The following is a 13,390-nucleotide window of genomic DNA, read 5'->3' as shown; positions in this document are numbered from 1 at the left end:
ACTACTTCCTTGCATCTGGGCACCGTGAGTCCAGGGAGATAGGACTCCAGGCATCTCTGGCTGGTGGGATCTGCCTATCATCACCCCTGTGAGGATACAGAGAGTCAGCGAGAGACTTCTGGACCCCAAGAGGAGGACTAAAACAGTGGAAAAACGGCAAGTGGTCACGTGTGTTCAATAGGTCTAAACCCACCCACAACTGTAAGTTCAATAGCAGCGAGACTGCAAACCAGAAAGGCCTTACCTGTGAACTGTATTGGTGTCTTTGGACTTGGCACTCATTTGAACTTCCTTGGGGAGAGCCTGAGCAGGAATGTGGAAAACTTTGGCGGTTGTCTAGGGCCCCAGTCTGAGCCGCTGAGCCAGACGGATCTAACAGTGTTTGGCTGTGGGCCACAGGGAGCCACTGTGGGCGTTCCGCCCCGGCAAGCTCCGCCCTCAGGGTAGCAGAGCTAGAATTGGGTGGGAGCTGATAAGCCAGCCACCGAGTAGCCTAAGGGTAGGGTCTGAGCCGCCTTGCAGCCCTAACCCTCAGGGACAGAGTGAGACCAGTTTTGGCACACTGGGTAAGTGGATAGCCACTTCAGCAGTGATTCCAGCGACAAGCACTTTACTGGGAAACCTTCTGTTCAGCAAGTTTACAAGTTCAAAGTGCCTTTTAAGGGGGCTGAAGAGTGACTTAGGGTGTTTACCTGCTGGGGTTTGAGAAATCAGCAGCCTCCAGTCGTATCAGAACTGTGATTAACATCTCATACCCCATAAGACCACATGCTGCCCAGACAATATTCAACAACATATACATACTGCTTTGTTTTTGGTTGTGGTTTTGTTTTTCCTATTTTTTTTTTTTGGTTTGGTTGTTTTTTTGTTTATTTTGATGTTGTTGATGTTGTTTTGTTTTTTAATTTCAACCTTTTCCGTACACATCTTTTTTCTTTCTCATTTTTTCTAGTTTAATTATAATTTCCCGTTGCTGCCTTTTTTAATAACTAGAACTTCATTTTTGCTAGTGATTCATTTTTGCTATTATTTGGTTTATCGCCCAATTTTATTCCGTGAAGTTTTCTGTTTGCTTCTTTTGTTTTGATTTATAGCATCTTTGTCTTTCCTCTCTACTTGGTGGAGGTGGGGTAGTGTGTCTGATCAGGTTAGCAAAGAGCTGCTGACCTCAAGGGACCCACCCAACTGGCCACCCCAAGAAAATGTTTTTTTTTAAAGGTTGTGTCAAAGTACCCTACTGTATACCTATATTGCTCTGTCTCCCTCTTTCTGTGCATCTCTTCTTTTTGTCAATATTCCTTTTACCCACCCCCTCTCCTTTCTCTACTTTTTTTTTCTTTTCACTCGGTCCTCCTTTCTTTCATCCCTTTCTTGCTCTTCAACCTTCTCACCATTCTGGTCCTGTACCAAAAGGAATCATCTAACCCTTAGTCCACAGGCATGAGAACTTAAAGAGCAAGAGGAAGTGAAAGGAAAATTAGGGCAAGGAAACAGATAAAAGAAATCACTCATGAGGAAGAATCAGCAGAAACTCCAGGCAACATGAAGAACCAGTCCAGAACAACCCCTCCAAGGGAACATGAGGTAGCTACTGCAGAGGAGTCCACCTATAAAGAAATGTGAGGAATGACAGAAAGGGAATTTAGAATACACATGATGAAAAAAATGAAAGAAATGATGGAAACAATGAAGGAAACTGCTAATACAATGGAAAATAACCAAAAGGAAATCCAAAAACAGAATCAAATAAGAGATGAATTATATGAAGAATATAAAAAGGATATAGCAGAGCTGAAGGAACTGAAACAGTCAATTAGGGAACTTAAAGATTCAATGGAAAGTATCAGCAACAGGTTAGACCATGCAGAAGAAAGAATTTCAGAGGGAGAAGACAAAGTTCTTGAGATAACTCAGATAGTAAAAGAGGCAGAAAAGAAGAGAGAGAAAGCAGAACGTTCACTGTCAGAATTATGGGACTTTATGAAGCATTCCAACATACGAGGTATAGGAATCCCAGAGGGGGAAGAAGAATGCCCCAGAGAAATGGAAGCCATACTAGAGAATATTATAAAAGAAAATTTCCCAAATATCACCAAAGATTCTGACACACTGCTTTCAGAGGGATATCGGACCCCAGGTCGCCTCAACTCGAACCGAGCTTCTCCAAGACACATTGTGATGAACCTGTCCAAAGTCAAGACAAAAGAAAAGATTCTGCAAGCTGCCAGGAGTAAGCACCAGTTGACCTATAGGGGCAAATCCATCAGAGTGATGGCAGACTTCTCTAATGAAACTTTCCAAGCAAGAAGAAAATGGTCATCTACCTTTAATCTACTTAAACAGAACAATTTCCAGCCCAGAATTCTGTACCCTGCTAAGCTAAGCTTCAAAATTGATGGAGAAATCAAATCATTTACGGATATACAAACATTGAGGAAATTCGCCACAAGACCAGCTCTACAGGAAATACTTCAACCTGTTCTCCACACTGACCACCACAATGGATCAGCAGCAAAGTAAGAACTCAGAAATTAAAGGACAGAACCTAACCTCCACACTGATGCAAAAGATAAAACTGGGCAATGGATTCTCACAAAATAAGATGAATAGAATACTACCACACTTATCAATTATCTTAATAAATGTTAATGGCTTGAATTCCCCACAGAAGAGACATAGATTGGCTGACTGGATTAAAAAACACAAGCCATCCATTTGCTGTCCGCAAGAAACACACCTGGCTTCAAAAGACAAATTAAAACTCCGAGTCAAGGGTTGGAAGACAATTTTTCAGGCAAATGGCATTCAGAAGAAAAGAGAAGTTGCAATCTTATTTTCAGATTCATGTGGATTTAAAGCAAGTAAAGTCAAAAAAGACAAAGATGGTCACTTTATATCGGTCAAGGGAAAAATACAACAAGAAGATGTTTCAATTCTAAATATTTATACACCCAATTTAAATGATCCCAGATTCTTGAAACAGACCTTACTCAGTCTGAACAATATGATATGCGATAATACCACAATAACAGGGGACTTTAACACTCCTCTTACAGAGTTGGACAGATCCTCTGAACAGAAATTAAAAAAAGATACAAGAGTTTTAAATGAGACCCTAGAATAACAGTACCAATTTCAAGCACTGAGATTAAAGAAACAATAAAAATGTTTCCAACAAACGAATGCCCTGGTCCAGATGGCTTCACACCAGAATTCTATCAAACCTTCAAGGAAGACCTTAATCCCGTACTGCTGAAATTATTCCAAAATTTGAGGAGAAAGGAATCTTTCCCAACATGTTCTATGAAACAAACATCATCGTGATACCAAAACCAGGAAAAGACCCCACTAAAAAAGAGAATTATAGATGATTTAATTAATGAATATAGATGCAAAAATTCTCAACAAAATTCTAGCCAACAAAAGGAGAATTTCAGACCAATTTCACTCATGAACATAGACGCAAAAATTCTCAACAAAATCCTAGTCAATAGATTACAGCTTATCATCAGAAAAGTCATTCATCATGATCAAGTAGGCTTCATCCCAGGGATGCAAGGCTGGTTTAACATACGCAAGTCCATAAACGTTATCCACCATATTAACAGAGGCAAAAATAAAGATCATATGATCCTCTCAATAGATGCAGAAAAAGCATTTGATAAAATCCAGCATCCTTTTCTAATTAGAACACTGAAGAGTATAGGCATAGGTGGCACATTTCTAAAACTGATTGAAGCTATCTATGACAAACCCACAGCTAATATTTTACTGAATGGAGTAAAACTGAAAGCTTTTCCTCTTAGAACTGGAACCAGACAAGGTTGTCCTCTGTCACCTTTACTATTCAACATGGTACTGGAAGTTCTAGCCAATACAATTAGGCAAGACAAGAAAATAAAGGGAATCCAAATGGGAGCAGAGGAGGTCAAACTCTCCCTCTTTGCTGATGACATGATCTTATACTTAAAGAATCCCAAAGACTCAACCACAAGACTCCTGGAAGTCATCAAAAAATACAATAATGTCTCAGGATATAAAACCAATGTCCACAAGTCATTAGCCTTTGTATACACCAATAACAGTCAAGATGAGAAGCTAATTAAGGACACACTTGCCTTCACCATAGTTTCAAAGAAAATGAAATACCTAGGAATATACCTAACGAAGGAGGTGAAGGACTTCCAGAAAGAAAATTAAGAAATCCTCAGAAAGGAAATAGCAGAGGATATTAACAAATGGAAGAACATACCATGCTCATGGATGGGAATAATCAACATTGTTAAAATGTCTATATTTCCAAAGCAATCTACCTATTCATTGCCATTCCTATTAAAATCATACTATTAAAATCATACCAACATCATACTTTCAAGATTTGGAAAACTTGATTCTGAGTTTTGTATGGAACCAGAAAAAAATCTGTGTAGCTAAGGCAGCTCTTAGTAATAAAAATAAAGCTGGGGGCATCACCATACCAGATTTTAGGCTGTACTACAAAGCCATAGTGCTCAAGACAGCATGGTACTGGCACAAAAATAGAGACATAGACATTTGTAATTGAATAGAAAACAAGGAAATGAAACTAACATCTTAAAACCACCTAATCTTTGATAAACCATACAAGATCATACCTTGGGGAAAGACCCCCTATTGAATAAATGGTGTTGGGAGAACTGGATATCCACATGTAAAAGACTGAAATTGGACCCACACCTTTCTCCACTCACAAAAATTGATTCAAGATGGATAAAGGACTTAAATTTAAGGCATGAAACAATAAAAATCCTCAAAGAAAGCATAGGAAAAACACTGGAAGATATTGGCCTGGGGAAAGACTTCATGAAGAAGACTGCCATGGCAACTGCAACAACAACAAAAATAAACAAATGGGACTTTATTAAACTGAAAAGCTTCTGTAGAGCTAAGGAGACAACAACCAAAGCAAAAAGACAACCTGCCCAATGGGAAAGGATATTTGCATATTTTCAATCAGCAAAAGCTTGATAACTAGGATCTATAGAGAACTCAAATTAATCCACATGATTACAGCCACATGAAAACAGCCAACAATCCCATATATCAATGGGCAAGAGACATGAATAGAACCTTCTCTAAAGAAGACAGACGAATGGCTAACATGAAAAAATGTTCATCCCTATCTATTAGAGAAATACAAATCAAAACCACCCTGAGATACCATCTAACCCCAGTGAGAGTGGCTCACATCACAAAATCTCAAAATTGCAGATGCTGGCGTGGATGTGGAGAGAAGGGAACACTTTTACACTGCTGGTGGCCCTGCAAACTCGTAGAACATTTTTGGAAGGAGTATGGAGAACCCTCAAGGAACTCAAGCTAGACCTCCCATTTGATCCTCCAATCCCATTACTGGGCATCTACCCAGAAGGAAAAAAATTCTTTTATCATAAGGACACTTGCACGAGACTGTAGCTCAATTTACAATTGCCAAAATGTGGAAATAGCCTAAATGCCCGCCAACTCAGGAATGGATTAACAAGGTGTGGTATATGTATACCATGGAATACTATTCAGCCATTAAAAAAAATGGAGACTTTACATCCTTTATATTAACCTGGATGGAAGTGGAAGACATTATTCTTAGTAAAGCATCACAAGAATGGAGAAGCATGAATCCTATGTACTCAATTTTGTATGAGGACAATTAAGGACATGGTGGGGGTGGGAAAGCGGAAAGCAGAGAGAGAAAGGAGGAGGACAGGGTGGAGAAAGGAAGAGCAGAGAGAAGGAAGGAGGGACAGGGTGGGGCCTTGGTGTGTGCCACACCTTTTGGGGGCAAGACAGGATTGCAAGAGGGACTTTGCCTAACAAATGCAATCAATGTAATCTGGTTTATTGTATACGCAACCAATTCCCAACAATAAAAAAGAAAGAAAAACTAAATTAAATTCAAGTAAGGGGAGTGGAGGGGCTGAGTACGCCTCCCAGTGTAAACACTGCATGTATATATTGCACATTTCCTGAGTGAAGGGCACGATTACCACCTGGACTTTAATCTTACAAAGGAAACTATGCAACTAAATCATATGTACCTCCATATTAATCTGAAATTTTAAAAAAATTATTCATTTTTCTAATGATATTAATTTTAATTCAAAAATATAAATTATGAAAATACCATATCCATGAAGTTTTATTGAATTTCTTCTCTCTTACCAGTCATAACCTACAGCAAAAGATGTTTCAATCACAGGAGCAATGAGTTTTGCAGCTGTCATGATGTATTTTTCTGCCATGGCTTTCCTATAGCAAACAAACAAAAAAAGTTACATTTAAAAATACAGTGTAAAAATAGTTTGGATTTACTTTTTAAAATTTAAGTGTAACCATTACCTATCAAAGCTAACTTACCACAAAAACCTATTAAATGATGGACTAGAAATCTATTTATAAGTCAGGCTAAAAGCCATGTCCAGGAAATGAGATTAGCAAGCCATGACTGCTTTCTCGGTCAACAATGTTCATATCTTTTCTTTTTTTCCTTTATGATGCCTTCTGACAAACCGAAGAAAGAGACACTAGAGAAAGAGACACTGCCCTAGAAGCTACATAGCCTGCACTGTGGGCATCAAAGTACAGAGTGAAATGGCCACTGAAGAAATAGGATGTGGTAAATAGTAAAACTGAATTACTATTATACCTGTTGCTTTGGTATGTGGTATATACGTATCCATCTATAGGTATGTGTGTGCATACATATCTATTGTGTACATATATGAAATGTGCATGATCACCATTACTGAAAAATGGCAAAGTACTTTTCAAAGTGGATATTTGGATACCCAATTTATAGGGTAGATAAAAATTCTTTGTCATTTATTCTTGGACTTATATATACAGTTGTTATATTCTGCTCTTCATACTTAATATGCTATACTAATATAGAAATAACATCTTTCCAAGTCATTAAACATTCTGTAATAGTTATTCTTGCTTTTAAACTTTTTGAGACAATTGCAGATTCACATGCATTTGTAAAAAATAACAGTGATCCCATGTACCCCTTACCAACTCTCCCCAATAGTAACATCTTTCAAAACTATAGTATGATATCATAACCAGGTTACTGGCTGCTAACCAAGATACAGAATATTTCCATCATATTTCCATGACCTTACGTTGCCCTCTTATCCCCACACCCCCAACTCCTGAAGACGACAAACCTGGTCTCCATTTCTATAATTTTATCATTTTAAGAATGTTATATAAATGGAATCATTTAGCGTATCTTTTGGGATTGGCTATTTTCATAAGGTACAACTCCTTTCAGATTTATTCATACTGTTGCATGTATCAACAGTTTATTCCTTTTGTTATTAATACCGATGTTACAAAAAGTGATGCAGAAAAAGTATTTGACAAATTCAACACTCATTCATCACAGAATCATAAAAAGAAACAGAGAAAAGGTTCATCTTTTTTCAATCATGATTGTTTTTTCTTCTTCAGCTTGTTAGCATGGTGGATCACACAGACTGATTTTCTAATAATGAACCAGCCTTGCATCCTTGATATTAATCCTATCTGGTCACGGTGAGTAATTTTAAAAACAGACTTTTGAATCCTTCTTTTCTTTCTTTGAAACCTTCAGAGAGGTATAACTCATATACCATACAATTAACCTATATAAAAGCTGTAATTCAATGGTTTAAATATTCTGGCAGATTTGTGCAGCAATCACCACAATCACTCTTAGAACATTATCATCACCCCAAAAAAGAAACCCAGTACTCATTAGCAGACATTTCCCTATATCTACAAACTACCTACCCACTACCAACCAGTAAACTACTTTGTCTTTTTCGATCTGCCAAATCTGTACTGACATTAACAGAATCACAGAATAGATAGCTTTTGTGACTGGCTTTTTTCACGTATCATCTTTTCAAGGTTCATCTGTATTGTAGCACGAATCAGTACTTCATTCCTTTTTATGGCTGAGTAACATTCCACAGTATGGATAGAACATATGTTACCTATCCATACATGAGTTCTTGGACATTTAGATTATTTCCACTTTTTCATACTACGAATAATATTACTAAGAACATCTGTGTACCAGCCATTAGGTGGACACATGCTCTTATTACTTTGGATATATACCTAGAAATGAAATTTCTGGGTCACAAAGGTATATTTTAACCTTTTGGGGAACTTCCAGACTGCTTTCCAAAGTGCCATTTTATATTCCCATCACCAGCATATAAGAGTTCCACACCCTCACCAACACTTCTTATTTTCTCTCTTTTTTTTTTTCACTATAGCATATTAGTGTGAAGTGGTGGTATTGTGGTATCTCTCATTGCTTTAATTTTAGAGGCAGGGTCTCTCGCTCTGTCACCAGGCAGAGTGGCATAGGTGCACACCATCACTATGACTGAGTAATATGTAAATTTTTTGTAGTGACAGGATCTCATTGTATTACCCAGGCTGGTGTGGAGCTCCTGGGCTCAGGCAATCCTCCTGCCTCAGCCTCTTAAGATGTTGGAATTACAGGCATGAGCCACTAGGCCCAGGCTGATTGTCTTTTTTTATTCAGGTTGGAATCTTCCTTCCTTCCTTCACAAGTGATGGATTAATGAGACATTTCTGAATTATGAGACCCTGGATTTTATTTAAATCTGTTTTAGCTGGCTTTCTGGATACCACTCCAGCAGAGGAAGGAGAGAAACCACCTTATCACTACCAGATGAAGACAGAAATCCCTCTGACACTATCCCAAGAGAAAAGTGGAGGGGTACGTCACAATTGCTGGGTGGGGGTAGATTTCCAGGCACCCCTCATTAGTCATCCGCTGACACCACAGAACAGACTTCAGGGATTAAAGTCCTGGCTCCCTACTTGCCCTCCTCTGACACCAAGAGAAGCAGGGTGGTGTTTAGGGGCATCTTCTCACAGCTTTGCAAGGATGAAGTCTAGGCTCCCTTCCAACTTGGCTTTTGCTGGTGTACATGGGGGTACAGACACTTTCTTCTGTGGTATTTATCTAAAAGTTTTCAGTACTGCTAGCTTATTCCCTTCCTGATCCTTTGGCTAGAGAAAGCAGATTTTACTTGGTACTTTCTTGTTTTGTCTTGTAATGTACCCATTGGTTTCGATTGCCACCTGCTTTAGCTCCCGAGATGTATGAAGGGAATTCAGTACCTCATTCTGAGGCCCTTTGCTAATTTGCCTTTCTCTTTCCATCTTCTTATATTTGCTTTATATATAAAGTTTCCAGGGTTTTCAGTTGTTCTTAGAGGAAAGAATAGGAAAAACTATGTCTAATTCATCTCCCTAGAAGTGTAAGTCTGTGTTTTAATTTTAAGGCAAAACTAATTCCTCAAGATTAAGGGGCCTCCATACATACCATAGAATATCACTCAGCCTTAAAAGAAAGGAAATTCTAAGACAAGCTATACCATGAATAAACTTTGAGGATATCATGCTAAGTTCAATAAACCAGTCACAAAAAGAAAATACTGTATGGTTCCACTTATATGTAGTATGAGGTACCCAGAATAGTCAAAATCATAGAGACAGTACAATGGTGGTTGCCAAGTCTAGGAAAGAGGAGCTATTGTTTAATGAGTACAGAGGTTTATTTTAAAAAGATGAATAGAGTTGTGGAGACTGGTTATACAAGAATGTGAATGCATTTAATACGACTGAACCATACTCTTAAAAATTGTTAAGGTAGTAAATTTTATATTATATGTGTTTTAACTACAATTAAAAAAAAAAGATTAAGGACCCTCCATCATATGATATACTCTTAATATACCCAATGCATGTTCAATAAATATTAAAACTTTCGTGTTTTTTTTTTTTTTGAGACAGAGTCTTACTCTGTCCCCGTGGATAGAGTGCTGTGGTATCAACTAGCTCACAACAACCTCAAACTCCTGGGCTCAAGGGATCCTCTTGCTTCAGCCTCCTGAGTGGTTGAGACTACAAGCACCTATCATTAGTTTTTCTATTTTTAGTAGAGATGGGGTCTCACTCTTGCTCAAGCTGGTTTCAAACTTCTGAGCTCAAGCAATCTACCCGCTTCAGCCTCCCAGAATGCTAGAACTGCAGGTGTGAACCACTAGGCTCAGCAATATTAAAACTTTTCAAACCATACTTGGAAAAGACTAGGTACCTGTGATGTGATATAAGAAGTAATATATTGGTCTTCATCCTGGTTCCTGACACACACTTCCTAAAACCCTTGAAATTTCTTGAGTGATAGAAGTATCTTTTGCTCCTCATAATAAGCCCCTTTTACACATACCTGAGTTTATGCTAATGAGATAATTTCTTGGTGGTCCTCAGAAAACTTCAAGATAGGGGCTGGTTGTCACAGGAACCAACCATGATATGAGAGAGTTGGAACTCTCAAGAGCTGGAGATCGAGTTCATTCAATAATATAATCAATCATGCCTACACAATGGAACCTCCATAAAAACCCAAATGATGGAATTCAGAGAGCTTCCAGGTTGGAAAACACACAGAGATACTGGGAAAATGGTACATCCAGAGAGGGCATGGAAGCTCTACACCCCTTCCCACATGCCTATGCATTTCCTCCATTTGGTTGTTTCTGAATTATACTTTTTATAATAAAGTGGTAAATGTAAAATGTTATCCTAAATTCTATGAACTGTTCTAGAAAATTACTGAACCTGAGGAGGGGTTCACTGAGGATGGGGTACTGAGAACCCCTGATTTATAGCAGGTCAGTCAGAAGTACAGGAAGCCCAGACTTAGAACTGGTTATCTGCAGTGGCGAATGGGACACTGGAGCAGACTTATCAGACAGAGCCCTTGGTGTCCAGAGAGTTGGATAATTAAGGTAGTTGGTGTGGGGAAAACCAGACATTTAGTGTCAAGTGTTCTAAGTAGAAATAGGTTGTAATATCACATCAGAAGAAAAAAGAAATGAAATAAGTACAATTTTGTCTCAGAGTTGATATTTAATTGGGAGGCAGGACAAAAATACAAAAGGCATAATTTTTAAAATAAGGGCAAAGTTAAGTTTTAATATTATACCAAATACAGAGGGAAAGAAATTACAGAATTGAGTAATAAATAAATAAAATCAGCATGAGAGCTGAGATGAGTTGATGGAGAAAATAGAATCTAGTAAAGTGCAGAAATGGTGAAATGATACCACTATTCAAGAAATATATTGAATTTAACAAGTTTTATAAGAAACAGTCAGAAATGAATATTCAACTCTTTTATAAAAATTAAAACTATATTATTATGTTTTAATTATTAATTGCCCGAGGTATTACCTGTCACGTTCCATTTGCCTGAGATGATCATTTTTTATAGCTTCAATCACTAAGTTAGTATGGGGATCATCCTGGGAAAATAAAATTGAAAAAATGAATAATTGTGAAGTAAACACCATGAACTTGGATTTCTAATCAACTTCCTCACTTAACTTACTAGTTGTGTAAAACAGAAAGTAAATTAATCCTTCTTAACTATTTTCCTTTATGTAGAGTAGAACTTTTTTTTAATATTTCTGATTATCCATCAGATATCTATGTTCACTGAACTAAGCTTGATTCCAAGACACTGATAAAACAGGCTGGAAAGATTAGGGCCAAATATATAGAAGCTGTGGTTATTAGTACCACTGTCTGGTATTTTAATTCTAAATATAAAACCTCAAATATAATTACTTAGTATGATCCATAGCTCTACTCTCCATTAAAAGTACATTCTCCATATGAAAATATATATAATTATTCACATTTACCCAGCACTTAACTAGGTTCTAGTACTATTTTATGCATTAAACATTACTCATTTAATCTTCACAACCTTTTAAGGCAGGTTATTATAATTAGTTCCATTTTATATATAAGGGAACTAAGGCACAAGAAGAGTAAGAACTGCACAGTGGAGCCAGGAATCCAGTTTAAGAGCCTGCACTCTGTACCACTGTGCTACAGTACCCTTATACTCTACTAGGAAAATCTATAAAGGTTAACTCTATGAAACTAAAAACATACCCTTTTGATCTATAAATACAGGCAATTTTACATAGTTTGATTTAATATAAAATAATATAAAGTATACCAATATTTTATATATAAAAATCTGGAAAATTTATTCAAATCATTAAGAAGAAAAACAATCTCATAGCCTAGAAACTACTATTTCTACTTTGGTGTATGTTATTCTAGTTTACATTCATGTAGGTGTGTATATATATTTTTTCATTTAACATTATATAATGTTTCCCTTGGTCTTGAAAATATGATAGCTGTATAATGTGTTACTGTATCAAGGAGAAGGAATTACTTTATTTCACTCTTGATATATTTAGTATACAAGCAGTCCCCAAGTTAACAAACATCTGACTTATGTACACTCACACTTATGAATGGAGGCTATTGCAGTAATTCCCCAAGTTACAAACATCCAGCTAATGTATGATTAGCACTTATGAACAGAGGCTTTTATTGGTAATAAACATACCTGTTCCAACTTACATATAAATTCAATTTAAGGACAAACCTACAAAACCTATTTCATTTGTAATCTAGGGATTGCCTCTACATGGTTTAAGTTCTGTCTACTCACAATGACTCATAAAAGGTCAAAACAAGAATTTGGGGGTTCCTTGGTCAAGATATTACCTTTAATGAATGATATGCCATTTTATGTTTAATAACATTTTTTTCCTCTTAATGAAATAATTAAGTTTATTTAAACCATAATCTTTATCCAATTTTAATAAATTCCCATTCTCAAATAATAAATGAAATATATCAATAACAAAACACATTAATAACCCAGCCCCGGCTGAACTGCAACCAAAAAATAGCCGGGCGTTGTGGCAGGCACCTGTAATACCAGCTGCTTGGGAGGCTGAGGCAGAAGAATCGCAGAAGCCCAAGAGCTAGAGGTTGCTGTGAGTCCTGTGACATCATAGCACTCTACTGAAGGCGGTAAAGTGAGACTCTCTCTCTACAAAAAATATATATATATATATATATGCCTGGGGAAAAACCCAGGAAGTAATGTATTTCAACTTTCTTATTCTGAACACAGAAAAACACAGATAACTGGAAGGTGGCTACATAACTGTCTTTTTCATACTCACGCTTGGTGAAATATATTTGTCATCTTCATCAATTTCTAATGGAACAGCAATCAATTTTTGGAATGACTTCTTCATTTTCTCTCGGTCTCCAATGGCAAAATAACTGAGAATTAGGTTGAAACCTGCCTTCAAATTTGGTGCCATACTCATTATGTGCTCAAATGAATTAATGGCGTCTGAATACTGACCAGTCCTAATAAATGTAACTCCAATGTTCTGCATTATTTTAATCCTAAAAAAAAAGATAGGCTTTAAAATTT

At 37.0% G+C, this 13,390-nt stretch overlaps 1 protein-coding gene across 8 annotated transcripts in view; it reads right to left on the bottom strand.

Annotated features, from left to right (window-relative positions):
* IFT88 (intraflagellar transport 88) overlaps window positions 1–13,390 on the bottom strand; it is a 164,591-nt gene that overhangs the window by 112,368 nt on the left and 38,833 nt on the right. For all 8 annotated transcript variants that reach the window (XR_008374646.1, XR_008374647.1, XM_053563849.1 and 5 more), the window contains 3 exons: window positions 13,131–13,362; window positions 11,305–11,375; window positions 6,199–6,285 (listed from right to left, as the gene is read on the bottom strand). Coding sequence is in view for 6 of the 8 variants with exons in the window: in XM_053563849.1 (XP_053419824.1) it covers window positions 6,199–6,285; window positions 11,305–11,375; window positions 13,131–13,362 (390 nt within the window). In the remaining 2 variants the exon portion in view is untranslated. The remainder of the gene's footprint in view (window positions 1–6,198; window positions 6,286–11,304; window positions 11,376–13,130; window positions 13,363–13,390) is intronic.

Source organism: Nycticebus coucang, chromosome 15 (assembly GCF_027406575.1).
Source record: "Nycticebus coucang isolate mNycCou1 chromosome 15, mNycCou1.pri, whole genome shotgun sequence".
Classification (NCBI taxonomy): Eukaryota; Metazoa; Chordata; class Mammalia; order Primates; family Lorisidae; genus Nycticebus; species Nycticebus coucang.
Note: the sequence above shows the minus strand (reverse complement) of the source record. Positions and strands in the feature narration are given on the sequence as shown.